General features: G+C 39.0%; 1 protein-coding gene across 1 annotated transcript in view; it reads right to left on the reverse strand.

Moving 5' to 3' along the window:
* The window catches only part of thsd7aa (thrombospondin, type I, domain containing 7Aa), a 129,034-nt gene that overhangs the window by 70,896 nt on the left and 41,256 nt on the right, over window positions 1–16,882 (reverse strand). Inside the window, exons 2-4 of the mRNA XM_079877811.1 lie at window positions 9,313–10,258; window positions 5,021–5,269; window positions 130–311 (exon numbers count right to left, since the gene is read on the reverse strand). Coding sequence (XP_079733937.1) covers window positions 130–311; window positions 5,021–5,269; window positions 9,313–10,258 — 1,377 coding nt within the window. The remainder of the gene's footprint in view (window positions 1–129; window positions 312–5,020; window positions 5,270–9,312; window positions 10,259–16,882) is intronic.

A 16,882-nucleotide genomic window follows, 5' to 3' on the forward strand; every position in this document is an offset into this window, starting at 1 on the left:
GATAACTGCGTCGGGCTGAAACTAGCAAACAACACTCGCGTCACGCCTGGTGCCGCATTGCGCCGGGTGTATGATCAGGCCCTAAACCTTGTCAGTGAAACAGGGGGTGAATTTGCTAGTTTTTGTTACCGTCTTTGTTCTTGTGGGAGCTGAGGTTAGACGAGGTTTCGGTGGGGGCTTGAACGCAGTAGACCTCTCTGGTTTGAACCCCGCCTCCACAGAGCCCTGTCTGGTTGCTGCGTCGACGGTCCTGTTGGCTGAGGAGCACGTCCACCCTGCAGTCGCTCCACTCTGTGGCTCTCCAATTATACCTGTGGAGAAAGAGGAAGTGTTCAATGTCCTATTAATGTATCCTCTGACGGATAGAGAATTGGATACAGAGTGAAGCTTGTGCTGATTCCTTTCACATAAAAATAACTGTACTTTGATCTGTCCTTTGGAGTTATAAATACAGATGATTTTAAATAGACCAATCAGAAGCCATGTCAGTCAGAATGTGCAATAAGGTCATGGCTTTATTGAGCTTCATTGAGTTTGATGGCTTGGCTGCTGCTTTTTGATGTATTATGTTAGCAAAAGAACATCAGTGAAACAGTATCAAAAGCTGTGCTATGGATGGAAAAGTTGAAACATTAGAGAACAACCATTAAAAATAGAATGACACCTCCAGTACTAACTATATCACTTGAATGCTTCATTTTATTTTTCCCGTCCTGATGAGACATCCATTTTGAAATATTATCATTCATGAGTGCATTTGGACATTAGCTTTCATTAGATTATCAGAGAGAAAAGTAGACCAATACATTATAAAAAATAAATGTCTATATTATATGTAGAAAAGCATTTGTTGTGTTTTGAATGCTGGTCCATGGCACGGGTTGCTTCTTACATTCGAAGTTAAACAGAAGTTCCGATAGTCTTTTCTTCCCTATTGTGACGTATTTCCAAGTGTAACCTATTGTGACTTATATCCAAGTGAAAAGGCTTCTCAAACAAGAAAAAATCTAGGGTGGGATTTTGTCCTGTGGAAATTGATTGGATCGTTGTGGTTTGCTAATGCTGTGATCTCATATGAGTGACAGGTTGTCCCGCCCTCGCACCAGTAAACAGAAATGGAGATGAGAGGAGCTGTTGATGCAAGAGGGAGGGAAGGAAATATATATATATATATATATATATATATATATATATATATCCCGTACTAAGTAAGCTAAAGCACACACAGACACACATGTATATACATACATATATAAATATGTATGTATACTAATTAAATGATATGATGCATAAATAAGTGTCTAGTTTAGTGTTGGCTAAAAAGGAAAGAATTTCCTCTTTTCCACATGTGTCTCGCTGATCAAAGCCAGAGGGCACGCTTTGGGGGGGAAGTGCTGGTTGTGTGTGTGTGCATTTGAGTGCAGTTGTGTTTAAATGTCCAGTGACCTTCAGTATAACAAGTCCTGCTTTCAGCTTTCAGAAGAGTTCAAATAAGGAGAGAAAAAAGGAGAATTTAAAATAATATATATTCTTGACCATGAACATGCACTCTAGACTAAGAAGTAAATGGTCCCTTTCTTTGCTTCTGTAGTGTAAATGAAATAAAATGAAATATTTCAGTTTTTGAATACAACGAGTCTGATTTTAAAACCAATAGAGAATTACTGTTGACTTTCCATGGTAATGGCTCTCAACCTTTTTTCCCAGATTCAAAATGAAGTCCATTTGACCTCACAAATGCAAAGCTCCATATTTATGAGCTGTGAGTCAGTGTGTATTTGAGTGTGCTTCTGACAAGACTGCATTCAATATTTTGTTTTGAGGGCCTCACTATCCATTTATGCACCGTACTTGAGCTACATGTAATGTGCGAAATGAGAAAGGTTTCTTTTTTAGGATTCTCTTTTTGGATCCTAGAATGAGTAATGCACTGCAAACCAAATGTTAATGCACCATGGCAAAGCAGTATTTGATTGGAAATCAGGGTTATTCCACCAAATATTGATTTCTGAACTCCTAAGTTAAAACATTTGTTTTGTGTTGTTTACAAACAAATATAAACTTATTTTGGTCTAAAAAAAAATACATCTTTTTTTTGTTATTTTGACTAGTTATAATTTCTTGCAAATACACTTGCAGGCCATTTTGTCAGGAACACCTTGCTAGTAAAGGCCTGGAGCCCCCTTTGCCTTCAGAACAGCCATAACTTTTTGAGGCATTGACTTAACAAGGTGCTGGAAACATAAATTTTGGTTCATATTGACATGACAGCATCACGCAGTTGCTGCAGATTTTTCAGCCATCAGAAGATGATACACTGTGGTCATAAAGTGATAGACATGGTCAGCAACAATACTCAGGTAGGCTGTGGCGTTTAAACGATGCTCAATTGGTACTAAGGAGCCCAAAGTGTGCCAAGAAATGATGTGCTACACCATCACAGCACCAGCCTGAACCACTGATTCAAAGGAGGATGGATCCATACTTTCATGTAGTTTATGCCAAATTCTGCCCCTACCATCTGTTTGTTGCAGCAGAAATCAAGACTAATAAGATCACGCAACGTTTTTCCAATCTTCTATTGTCCAATTTTGGTGAGCCACTGGTGTGATCTTCTTCTGCTGTTGTCCATGTGCTTTTCTGCAGACCTTGGTTGTAAGCGTTATTTGAGTTACTGTTGCCTTTCTATCGGCTATCAGCCTAAAGAGTCACTTAAATCACCTTTCTTCCCCATGCTGATGCTCAGTTTGAAATTCAGCAAATTGTCTTGATATGTCTACATGTCTAAATGCATTGGTTTGCTGCCATGAGATTGGCTGATTAGATATTTGCGTTAACGAGCAGTTGAACAGGTGTACCTAATAAAGTGGACAGTGAGTGTAAATGCTCTAAATTATTATTATTATAATTATTTTTTAATTTAGAAGAAATGTTGTCAGTAGTTTACAGAGTAATTTTACTCTAACACATTCATATAAATAGTAAATCCTGAGAAACTGCTAATTTTGCAGTGGTCTCCAAGTTTTTTTTTCCTAGAGCTGTATAGATTTAGCAAAAAAAAAAAAAAAAAAAAAAAATTAGCTTGACTTTAATGGCGCTACATGACAATTCTACTATAGCTTTCCCAACACTGAATCATACGGAATCATACAATATGAGAGTGAGTAAATGATACAGAATGAATTATCCCTTTAAGAGATTTACGAGATGCTTAACAGTGGGTGAATATTACATTTTAATAGTTACAAGCCATTCTTGGCCACCTAGATCTCACTCTGGGGGGACGTCTAGTCATAAACCCCTGCTGTAAAGGATTCTCAGTGACAGCAGTGAAAGCACATGTGGGGTTTGGTGAGAGGCACGGCGGGCACACACTGGGTCAAGCGCTACAGGAGCACCATTCACCTCCATCAAATACACCTCCGCTCTGGTGAGATCCAGTGCAGCGAGGTGATGAGTGATGGGGAATGGACCGGCCCATCTGTAGGGAAGATCAGATTAGACAGCATGTGGTCTGTTCTCTCAGACGTTCACTATTCATCAGCTCACCTCCTCCAGGGTGGCGCTGTGCCAAACCACCAACCTGCTACCATCTCTCCATCTTCCCCAGCAGGACCCTCCCCTCACCCTCAGTACCCCCTTCACTCCTCCATCTGTGTTTTAACAGATTCAAGCTATACGAAAGACATCAACAGATGATGTCCATACAGGGAGATTCCTTTAAAGGTAGGGTAGGCAATTTTCGGTGAGGCAAGCAATAGATAGCTAGCTTTTAAAGCATAAGATCCCATCCTCCCTTTAGAGCGTCTCCAAAGCCACGCCTCCTCCAAAACACATGAATGCGAACAGCACACAGCAAAGCGTCGCCAGAGATATAACTTAAGATATAACTTATGCATCGCTTTCTGCCAGGACTTTTACGTGCTTTTCCCAAATCACTGAAGTGACATCGACGTCCGGGTTAGCAGTAGCATGAGCCGTCAGGCAAGTGTTATTTAAAGGGGTGGTTGAATGTGTAATTCACTTTAGCTAGTGTGTAATGTTGCTGTTTGAGCATAAACAATATCTGCAAAGTTACAACTCTCAAAGTTCAATGCAAAGGGAGATATTTGCTTTTAAAAAAATCAATTTCTAAGGACTACAGCAAACGGCTGGTAGGGACTTCATAGAACCCGGAAATCATCCGACCGTTTTTACAAGGAGGGACAGAGCAGTGTAGAATAATGGTTAAATACGTGAAAAATAATGCAAATTTTTAAAAACGAAGCATGAACACATGTTACAGTGCACCCCACAAACACAATCAAGCCTTCGAAAAAAGGTGTTTTACCACCCCTTTAAATAAACTCTTGATGTAGGCTACTTACAAACTTTCCAATGCCTCGTTTTATGAGTACAGAACATATTTGTACTACTGTAGAAGTTTGGTACCATTCTGGGCATTATTAGTGGGGTAATTTATGAGATACATCATAGGATCCATTAGCGCCTGCACTAAGCCATCCGACTGATTTCTCTAAATAAGCTCTAACTTTAATAATGTTCAACCAAGGGAAAAAAGGCTTCTGGGGGGGTGTTTGGCTTGAGGTCATGGTGCAAAGGACCCTAGGTTGATTTTACTCCGAACCATCCCTTTAACAATTTTCACTTTGACATATCATGCCATATTTGAAGGACTCTTGAAGGGTTCAAAGGGGTCCTACATAAAACCCTAGGGTTCTTGACTCACTTTTAAAGAACCATTTATGCCAAAAAAATACAAATAATTAGAATACAATAGAATAGAATAAAAAATAAATAAATGAATGAATTAAAACTGAATGCGTAAAATGATCCCCTAAATTATGGAAACCCCTAAAATCTTCTATTTATGAAGCGTCTGACAGAACCCTATTCGGTTCTATATAGAACCTTTTCTTCTAAAAGTGGAGTCATTGACAGTAAATGCTTAATTTTAGATATTAGATCTAATATAAATCTCATTATCCAAGCACTGAAGCAGAATGGATGAAGCACTTACACTACACATGGTGGGATTTCTTCTCCTTGAGGTGAACACTGCTCGCTCTCCTCCAGCTCCGTGCACTCGGCTCCTCCACCCACGGGGAACTGCTGCACCTGACGTGTGCGTGTCCGCTGTCCCTTACGCCCATTCAGATCGTAGCACTCCTTTGAGCAGACAGACCAGTCCGACCACTCGCTCACTTCACAGTCCTTAGGGATGACACAGGCTTGATATGTCACAGGAAGAGTCTGCTGGTTACACTGGCTGTGGGATCAAAGAATAAAGTCTGTTATTGATCCAAGAAACCAATCTTTAATAACACTAAGCTGCACATTCATGACATCTAAAAGATGAATTAACATCAAGTTTAATCCAAGCACAAGAGGAAAGAGATACTATTATTTATAGAGATGCACCAATACTAAATTTCTCCACCGATACCGATAGAGGATTATTCAGATTGGCATTTACCATAACGATAGTTTGATTTTCTTTTTGAAAAAAAAGAAAAAGAAAAAACTCTCCCAACAAATGCTGTAACTATACAGGTAACCCTGTAGTTTGGTACATTGATATAATAATAGAGGTTATTTTCAACTGCTTATATTTTCAGATATAATAATTACACTCAAATAGAAACTGAAATTTGAGTAGGCTATAAAATGCAGTTGCTCATAAAGTAGTTTTCATAAACACTTGTCTTTATTGAAATATACATACATAATTGACAGTAAATAAGCTCCTCTAGTGTTTTTATAGCTAACTAACAAACTATAAGCATTTGGTAACTTTCCTGAGGTAAATGCAATGTTGTTTTATTGACGTCTTTCCGCGGGTGAAACATTGATTGAACGATTACACACGTGACCTGATACATTTCGGTAAGTTGAACTGCTTCTTTAAGCATTCCTTTTAAATGTTCATGCATGCTTTTTCATGCCATAACTTGTATTAAAGTGGAAGAAAAGACTCGCGCTCCGAGCTGCCGCTTAAACTGAGGCGCTACAGTGATGTCACGTCAAGCTTAAGAGCGTCAAAACGCAATTTATTGCTTGAATTTTTGTGATAAAATGGACATACTTTGAAAGCTGAGACTTTGTTTCTTATCAGAAGTAACAAAGCACACAGCTCTTAGTGAATATTGGACAGAATGTGCACTACAAAGAGCTTGCTTTAACGTCGCTATTTTTTTTAACTGTTGATGTGCTGTCGCGTTAACATAAGACCAGTCTTGGATAAGGAGGATGCTAATTATGTTGTTATCTTTAAAAAAAGAACGAAAAATTATAGTCTTAAACCTGACCAAGTTGCATTCAATTAATCCCATCCAATTATTGTAAAACACTATAGATATATGCAAAATGCCATAAAGATAATAATCTTAATACTGCTTACACTCTGACATGGCATCTCACCAGGAGTTTTCCTCATCCCTGTCCTTTCATTTATATTTCACTACAGTCACTACAGATTGTGATTCAATTTAGATATGTATCAAACTATGACTTCAAAGAATTTTAATTAAAAGGCATCAAAAGCATGCGACGGCTTGGCTTTGGGGGTTGTTATGATTGAGACTGTGGCCCTCACTAGAGCTCCTACATGACATGTAAGCACAATCTCATTTGTCTTAATCAGTCAGATGAAGAAATCAGAGGCCTGGATGGTTCACAGATCACAGCGTTGGTGTCAAAGGCTGTTGAATTAAAACCAGAGGCCAATAATGATGTTTATTAAAACTAACATATTTTAATTTGGCATTTTCTTTTTGTTATATATTTTAAACATTTTTCCATGCCTTCATAATTTTTTTTTTCAATTTAAATAGACAGCCAATACATAATTTGAGATCATGTGCCCATGAAAAAAACAACAACAGCATTATGCTACATTTTCCCAGAGCACAAATCAAGAGCCTAATCAAGTAACTAATAATTTTGGTTGACTGACATTTGCCACGGAATGAGGTCTGATTTTTGCTTTGCCATTCCATACATTTGATCTGAGGTAGGACGCTGCATTAATGCGGTCATCAGAATCAGCTAAGCCTCTTTGGGGATTTCAGCCATCTGTGAAGTCAATGAGTAGCTCTAATGTACTGATCTGCCTGGGACAGTGTGCATCTCTCTCCCATCTTCCTGCGCTAATCCCATATACCAACAAATACAGGCAGATATGACATGTCCCCATTCTGACTCTAGAAGGGGAACCTAGGGTGAGCATGACAGAATTTTTTGCTTCTTAAAGCCTGTTAACAAAAGGAGGTGTTGAAGGACATGTTGCTTTGCTGAAATTTACTCTGAAAGTCTAAAGTTGCTTGTAGTGATATTCAAATTTCACTTGACAATACCTCCTCAACTAAATCTGATTAAAAGTTTCACCATGTGAGACAGAATGAGGACATGCATTGGAGATCTGTGAGATTTCTCAATCAAACGGAACTTCAATAAAACATTCTCAATGACAGGCTGAGCAAACATAATGGAAACCACTTGCTGCAAAAATGCCATATTATAGGTTGCATAAAATAACTTGATTTGTTTAAAATTGATAGGAAAATGATGAGGGACATTTCTGAAGGAAAATGACCATTAAATCTTTGGTTTATGATGATGCAATTACATTCCGGGCAGGCAGTTAGTACTAGGGTGATGGAATGATGGGAAGGCAATGGGCTTGGGTCGTCATATTGACACGAGAGGGATGCTCCATAAATGAGATTTCTCTCTCTAGTTAGCCTATTACTGACTGAATCTCAGAAACTTCCTCGAGGGAATCTCCACTGCAAGAACGGTTTAAAATTCCATTTATAATACTCCACAATCCCCAACAGAGAGGGAAATAATAACATAGGGAGTCAAGGCACCTAACCTCCAAATCGCTCCCCGGCACCACAGCAAAAATGACTGCCCACTGCTCCAGGTGTGTGTGTTCACTACTCACTATTCCTAATGTGTTTATACTAACTTGGATAGGTTAAATGCAGAGGACAAATTTCGAGTATGAGTTACCATACTCGGCCTTCACATGTCAATTTCACTTAGATTAAATGACCGTTACAATTCAGATTGCTGGCATGCAGTGTATTCGCTGGAGTCTATGACTAAACAACTTAAAAGCTAGGAATAGAAACATGCCACAGGTTAATATTAATAGCCCTCGGGATCTATTAGTTACTACATGGTTATTTTGTGAAGCACCTTGTTAACTTTGCTAAAGCTGGAACGCAGAGAATATCAACAGATATCAACAAACAACTCGAGAGCACGTGTAAAAAATTAAGTATACATGTGCGGTGGTCTCTTGTTTTTTTAATGAAGTCTGTTTGTACTTTTGCCGTGTGTGTACTGTATGTGTGCGTGTGTGTAAAAAGCATATTGTATGAAATGGAGTATGTGTTGGTGAATGCAGGCTTGACATATCCCTGTGGCCTAAAACAAGACATTAGTGTTGCCTCTGTGCTCTCTTCTACTTTCTCACACATGCACAGGGACAGAAGACTGACCAGCTTTAACACGATGAGGAGAGAAGAGCAGAAACACTGGAGGTGGGAAAGAGGCAGTGTTGACATAATATCACTGAGTTGATAAGGTCAGTGAATCTGTACTTATGCTCTCCCTTAAAAAAAAAAAAAAAAAAAACTATAAAATGAAAAAAAAAAAAAAAAAGAGATCACAGTTCTCTTCCCTGTGTTGATATATTTCTGTTAGGTCTAGGTAAAAATATAGATTTTCTGATTAATCTCAACCTTTGATCATTTTAATGATCCCACAGCACTCCATTTAATAATGTACAAAATGGGAAAAACTACTAATATTTCACAAGATTACTATTGTTACTGTATTTGTTATCAAATAAATGTAGCCTATGTGAACATAAGATACTTCTTTTTTTTAAAAAAACAAAAAAAACATTAACAAATATTAATAACCCCAAACTTCTGAACAGCAGTGTATACATTTTTACAGGATTAGCCGAGATAATTTATTATATACATAAGCAAAATTGACACTGTAGCTAAACTATATCCAAATTAACTGAAATTAAGTCAAATCTAAATGCATCAAAAGCTTGTGATTCGGAACTGAATTAAAACATCTGTATTGGTACCCAGCCTTAGATCCTGTTTATATCTAACTGCCATTTAATTTAAAAACAATTGATAAAATGTTGACTACGCTGCAAAAGTAAATGAGCAAACCTAAGCTAATTCCCTGCACAGAATGAAGCCTCAAAAAGAATAACGACTTCATAACCAAACCAAACCATGCATGAAGACACGAGGCGAAGAAGAAGAAGAGGCTGACCTGAACTCCGCTGTGCTTCCGCTTCGGTGCACACACGTCACCTCCCGGGTCTGATAGCCCACCTGCAGGTCCCAAAACTTCAACCCCTGGCGGTTCTGACGATTCCTTGTCCTCTTATTTTTGATGAGCTCTCGGGTCTCAGGGTCCCTCATCTTCCCCTTCGCCCTCACCCTGTCCCTCACACGTTCTCCTTTGTTTTCCTTCACCTCCTTTTTCTCTTTGTTCTTGCGTCGCTTGCCCTGGCGCTCCTGCCTGGCTTGCCGGTCCCGTTTTGCTTTCCGTTCTCGTTTCGGCTCTCTGGCTTCTTGTGTTTCCCGTGCCTGTCGTATAGGTGAGATGGTACAGGGACCCCAAGGTCCCACCCTTAGGCTGTGCAGGCTTTCATTGCCCTCACATTGGCCTGGCTGGCAGGTGCGGAACTCTGTGAGGTTGGGGCAAGCCGAACCGCCAAAAAGGGGCGGGGCTAGAACCAAACGCAAACGGTTCTGCAAGCCCATCCCACAACTCTTGGAGCAGGACGTCCATGGGGAGAACTCGGACACCACACAGTCGCGTGGGCACGGGATAAGGCAGGCCTGCTCTAACCGTGGCTTGGGCTCAAAGTACTCGCAGATGGCATCTTCCGCAGACACACCATCCGATTTGTGCACGCAACCCACTTCCCGCGTCTGGATGCCCTCTTCGCCCCGAGTGCATACCGCTGGCCTTGGCACGCCTGCACTACGCATAGACACCGGCACACACTGGTTCCAGGCCCCTAGCTGCCAGTCGTACAGCTCTTTGTGCCAATCGCAAACCCGGAAGCAGCTCTGTTGGTTGCTGGGCCGCTCTGACTGCTGGCAATTAGTGTGTAACGTGGTCCAGCCCTCGGAGTGGGCACACCATACTGCTCGGCTTTGACTTCCTCCTGGACCACACTCGTTCCCCATGCACCTACCCCATGGCCCTAAAAGAGAGATGAAGATGAAAGAGACAACTTTACAATTTAGAAAAGCAATAGAGTCAGTAGTCTTGAACAGATGTCTTGATTTGCACTCATGTTCAATATCCTGATCGCATCCTCTTACACTTCCTTTGCAAGTCATAATTAATGTCTGCAGACTACATGCACTTAAGACATTAAATAGAGCTAAAAACAGGACATGAGCAGGAGTCGTCAAATACCCATTGCCTGAATCAATATTCCGGTGTTCCCAGGGACTATAATTCAAAACACTCTAGGGAAGTGCAGTAGTGAAGGCAAGCTGATTTTACTGATGGATTTCACAGCATGCCAGAAACATCTTTGTGGTCACAGGGAGAAGAAAGAAAGAGGCCGTCAACATTGTTTTAAAAATAAATATTTTTCATGAAATATTAAAATGTGGATATTGATAAGAATATTTAAAAAATAAAAAAATACATACAAATAATAAGTGCACAAATGTTACCTTTATAAGTACCTTGTAACAGGGGCAGTATTCTTAAAGGGACTACTTTGGACATTATCTACCCATAAAATGTGCATATTACTACCATAGAGTAGTAATGAGTTCCCACATTTAAGTAAGCATTGCTATTTTTTCAACAAAATACATTTTTAATTTGAAAACTTGCGACATCTGACAACTAATCCCATCTGACAACAGTTAGTGCTGGTATTTTGTTGGACAGTGGATAGATACATAGAATAGTAACTGACTTTTAAACTATTAAAGTAACAGCCTTAAACCCCTCATCTTCTCGACATCTTCCAATTTTTCAGTTAATAGAGCAATGGAAACATAAGTACACAGTCTGAAGCAGTAAATAAAAGTGAAAAGTGAACTGAAATTCAGTTTGACAATTTGCTGAGGTCACAGATATGAAAGGAAAAGGGAAAAAATATATATATACCAAGTGATGAAATGTTATATTGCATCTCTATTTTCATATTTTTAATTTGATCATTTCAGTCATTTCATTTGATCTTCTCACAAATACTATTTTTTAAAAAGCTCTCTAACTACATGATTTCATTGTATGTTCTGATATCTTTCATAGAATGTGCCTGGGTGGGCACTTTATAAGACAGGGTAAAGGGGTGATTTATTTCAGGGAAATGAAGGCCATTTGAAGCCCTGCTTTATGACTCCACTTGATAAAGACGAGATAGTACGATGTAAATGTCAACGGAAGAAGCAGTGTGCTGAATTAGCCTACAGCTGCAACCACAAGGACCAGGTCAATACAGATCGATACCGACCACAAGAAACCACTTCGGATACAATAGACAGAGCCACCACAAACTGAATGACCTCAAATGCCAGAAAAAGAAATTTATACACCTCATGTGCTCACATGTGCTCTTTTTTCCCCACCGTTCTAAATACAAACTGCTGATTTAATTTGAAAAAACTAGCGGTGAGTAATTTCTGACTTATTCCACATGCAGTTTGTCACATGGTTAGCCACTGTAAACTCCAATTTTCTGGGGAAATCAAGAGCAATTTGATTTTGAAAGGAAGATTAAAATTCCAAACAAGTGAACAAGTCTGCATTTAACACTCAAAATACAATCCCTGGCTTAAGTTAAACTCAATCTACAGCATCTGAATCATAATGTTGATTACTAATAAAAATGTACAATATTTACCTCTCATTTTTCTCAAAGTGTCCCTATTATGCTATTTTAAAGATTCCTAATTTTGATTTGGAGGTCTCCTACAATAGGTTTACATGAATCCAAGGTAGAAATGAAAAAAAAAAAATAAAAAAAAAAATACATTACTTTTCTCATAATATTCATTGCCGCATAACCCTTTTTTTCTCACAGTCTGAAATGGTTAGATCAAGGATTCAGTCTCTCCAAGCCCCTTTTTGAGAGCCTACTCTGCTCTGATTGGTCAGATGGCTGAGTCTGTTGTGATTGGTCTACCCCTTACAGCACGTGTCGGAAACGAAGCACCCATTACAATATCTGAATTTCAGCTCCGGAGGCTTCCTCGGCAATTGATACAAAGTGATACAAACAGTAACGTTCGTGTTGGTTTTAACGTATCAATTCGAGCATAAAACAAAAAACAAAAACATAAATCTGTGTTACAGTGAGGCACTTACAATGGAAGTGAATGGAGCCAATCAAAAAACTTTAAATAGTCATTGTTTCAATAGTATAGTCACAAGGCGTAACCAATATGCCTGTTAACATATATTATTTATATTTTTTCATATTTCTTCTTTTAAATCCTCCATAAATTCACCCCTTTACTTCCATTATAAGTGCATAAGTTCCCAACCCATGTTCGTTGCGCACATTTCCACTGCAAAAAAGGGGGACAGTGGAGAAATGCTGTCGCTGTCTATGGCAGTCTTGTTGAGCAATGTAATAACATTGCACTACATTTCTCTTTGTATATAAATATATAAAACTGTGTGTGTGAGCGAAATCCATCGTGTGAGAGAGTGAGTGATTCAACGGTTTTAGATTCTATACATCTCCAAAAAGGACAGATGAGAGTCCCGGGAGTTTATGCGAGCTGCCGGTTCGCTAGAATCCCTTCTGGTACTGTGAATAGCAAAACAGAAGTGACACACTGCATGTAAAACACTGGGACATGCCTTCTTTGATTTTAGACTGGTTATAGTAAGATAAACAACACAGAGCAGCGTTATGTCACTGTTCATTCTTCAAGTCTGTGGAAACACACGGCTGGTTCATGACAAGCTCCAGTTTGCCTGGCCGAGAACAAGCTCTGGCTCCAGAACCTAAACCGTTCTGGAGAAATAGGGGTAAGCGTAAACTAAATTTTGGATTTTTTAGAGAAAACATTATTTATTACTTATTTTTTGTGGTAATCAACATCATGCCACAAATGCTGCAGATTGAGAATGTACTGTTCTATTGAACTTAGAGAACTAACCAGAGCTACTATCTCACAAATAACTGCAAGAGTTTGTTGGGGAGGCATAATGGAGCTCCCCAGAGAGAGCAGGCAAGACCTTCTTCATTCACAACGCCTGAAGCTGCAGGTGCTCAGAATAATTTATGAGCATGTCACAGGGTGATGTGGTCATCTACAGGCCAGGGGACACCAGGGGAACTCACAGCAGAACACCATGCTGGAATGAGCGGCACATCACAGAAGCATGATATAGTCATGCCCGCAAATTCTAGGAACGACGGAAGATGGCAAATTCATTTCCATGCGTAAAGGTTACCGTGGATGTGGTATATTTAATGAAAAGAGATGGAAAAGGCAGGGATGTGGGAGTGAAAAAAGGAAAAGTAAATGGGTAAAAAGCAAAAAAGATAAAAGAGGGAGATGGAAAGAGGTTTGTGGTAGATAAGACTCCTTTGTTTGTAGGCCACAGCTCCAGCTGTTAGATTTACAGCCGCAGGGCATCCGTAAAAGAGCTCATCAATTTCCCTGTCCGTTCATCCACCTGCCACTCACTGACGTTTATTATGTGCTATCACACACACACACGGTCCACATATACGCACATATACCCAAATACTGCTCAACAACTGGCGTTAACAGATGCAAAAAACTTTTTCAGTTAAATGCAACTATACATTTCTGAAAATTCATAAAGTGGAATAACTAAATATCATGCGAGCAAGAGAGTTGTTGTTCTGAACATAGACTGCCGCAGATAATTTGAGCCATGCTGATATCCAGACAAACAGCGTGATTGCGAGTGTGACTTTGCTTTTCACAACAATTCAATAAAGAAGTAACTTAAAATTTAGCCAGATATTGCCATTTACTTTTTTTTCAACTTGCATTTGTTTTTGCTCCACAAACAAAGATAGATCCGAGATAAGCCAAAGAATGTACATCTCTGAGCAACACACTAGCGGCTTTACTGAATGAATCAGTGTTGGATGAACTGAACGAGTTTGTTTAATGAATGATGCAATGAATCAATCATAAAGACAGGTTTCGTTCCTGAGTGAATTTGGATTTTTGACTGAATCTGTTGAGTGAATGAATCAATAATTCACTCACGTTTCATTCTGAATATGTGTATTTGACTGAATTGATTGAGTGAATGATTTAGTGATTGACTCATAAAGATGTGTTTCGTTCCAGAATAAATCAGTTTTGGATGATTAATTAATCAAAAGTTAATAATTTTCATAGCAATTACATTTATTACAAACATTTTCCCATGTGAGCAAGAAATCCATTATACAATAAATTTAGGTTTTAATTTTTACTCAAACACAGATTCTCAAAGGCATTCATTAGTTTAGAAGAAGCAAAGTGATTAAGAAAAGGTTAAGAGACATGTTTCTCACAGATATGATTATGTACAGTAGTCAACTGTTTGAGGATGAGAAGTTGGAGGAGAATATGAGAAAGATTGATGGAGAGAGAGACTGTAGCCGTTTCTCAATACCAAGTACGCAAAGTTCGGACTTGAGTCCTTGGTAGTTCGGACTGACAAGTTCGACTCAGGAGAACGAACTCCCGAGGACGGGAGGACGCGAGTCCGATAATTCTACAAATGGAACAGCGGCGTAGGCTACTTGATAGCGTCACTCAGCTTGCTCTGGCTACTCCGGTTATCTCTTTATAGGCTACAAATAAAACGAAATATGTTATAAACCACCACTTTGCCTCTTTTCATTTTCATTTAAAAAAAAATCTTTAACATAATGGCCACACAAATGTGGTTCAGGAAACGCAATTGATTATCTTCACTGCATATTTACAACAACACGAAATATAAAGCACAACCCTGACTCTTTTTGTTTTCATTTTAAAAATATGATGAATAAAAAACATTATAATATTGATCATTAAAACGAATATTTAGGAAAAAGAGACAGGGTTGTGTCATATATGTATATACAGTGAAGAGAATAGGCAACATGCAGACTATAATAAAATATTGTATAGGCTATGTTTTAAATATATAAAATAGAATGACATAACCTTTTTTGTTAAATGTCAGTTTTAATGATCAATAATAGCCATTCTAAAAGTATAAGTAGCCTAAAAGGTATACAACAATAAATCCAACGATTCAGTCAAACATAAGTCAGCTCTCTAAAACGTTAAATTTAAATAGACTAACGTTAAATAAAGCTATGAAACTTCACTTTGCTCTCAGCTAAAACGTTTTGCCAGGGAACAAATTATACATTAATGAGACAAATAAAATAAATAAATCGCCTGTTGGATATACACAAGACGATTTATATCTCATGTTAAACCACTAGACTAGAGACATCCGAGCCACCGGCAAGTCAGCAGCACTAGCCGAGAGAGGCTGTTCTCGGCGGGGTACGAGCGCCGAGCGTCCGATTGCCTGGTTCTCAAAACTCCGAAAACGTCAGATCAAATTTTCAAATAGGCGCTATCTTTATAAATAAACCAAAGATTCGAGCTTTTAACAACTACATTCTCGCCTGAAATACTCTTAAAACTACATTTTGTGACACAATTATAGCAGTATTTTTAAATTACGCGGGGTTTCTCCTCTGCTATTGACGCTTGCTGGTTGGTGTGAGATGCATTCTGGGATACCTGGCTGTCTGAAGTCCGCACAAGTCACCTCTCGATGCATCCTCGGTAAAAGGGGCGGATCAAGAACACATCCGGGGATTTGAACTGGACTTGGCTAGATGTGAACTTTGAATTGGAACAGTACTAGGGCAGCGACTGATGACGTTTCACAAGTCCACAAGAACACAAGTACAGACAAGTTCGCATATTGAGAAACGGCTTGTGTGTATGTAAAATAATTTCTCTTTTGCATCCTCTCCCCATTCCCAATTTGGTACTTCCTGTGGTGCCAGGTGGGCAAGCTAAAGCTGGCATTTACCAGGGAAATGTAAAACAGCATGAAATGTTGCTCCATACCAGCTTGGCTGGATACAGAGGCTTTGGAAAATGGGAGCATGCTGGGAAGATACTCGGCATTCATACGCTTCAGACACCCACATGATGAAGAACCAGGAAAAGCCCGGGAAAAGGTCACGCATTTCAACCGCTGACTATTGTTTAGATCTGCAAGATTACAAAGCCAAAATGTTATTCCATTAAAATGCATGATATTTGCTGTCAGAGGGGAAAAAAGACATAATTCTCTGCAGTCTTTTATCAGACTCAGTCTAAGTCAGCGGTGAGAATCGCTGTCAAATGAGGACAGGCGGTTTTATCTATAACCCACAGAGAAATATTGAAGTTGTGCTGATAACTAATAATATCATGAACAGCTCACACGCTCACCTACACATTCAATATCAAGATATCTGCTACACCAGAGACAACCATAGGAGTCATAAATCTTTTATCCCTTTTTCTTATTCATGTCGAATTACTTTTTTGATCACAGTAGACACATGCTTTTCCAGAGCTTGCTGCAGCTTCTGTTGGCCACAAATCCCTTTACAGAGTCTTCTGGATTTGCCTGTTTTCCTTTTGCTGGTTGAATGATAGTTGGGTATAGATCATTTTAATGGTTGTAGAGTGATACAATGTCGGTCACAGGGATGTCACTGATTTTACAATGTTGCTAACAGACACATGCTAATGGGATGTTAAAGTAAGGACCAAGGAACGGAGATGTTTGAAAGGCAATAATCTCATACTCA

The sequence above is a fragment of the Squalius cephalus genome (genome assembly GCF_949319135.1).
Source record: "Squalius cephalus genome assembly, chromosome: 8".
NCBI classification, from domain to species: Eukaryota; Metazoa; Chordata; class Actinopteri; order Cypriniformes; family Leuciscidae; genus Squalius; species Squalius cephalus.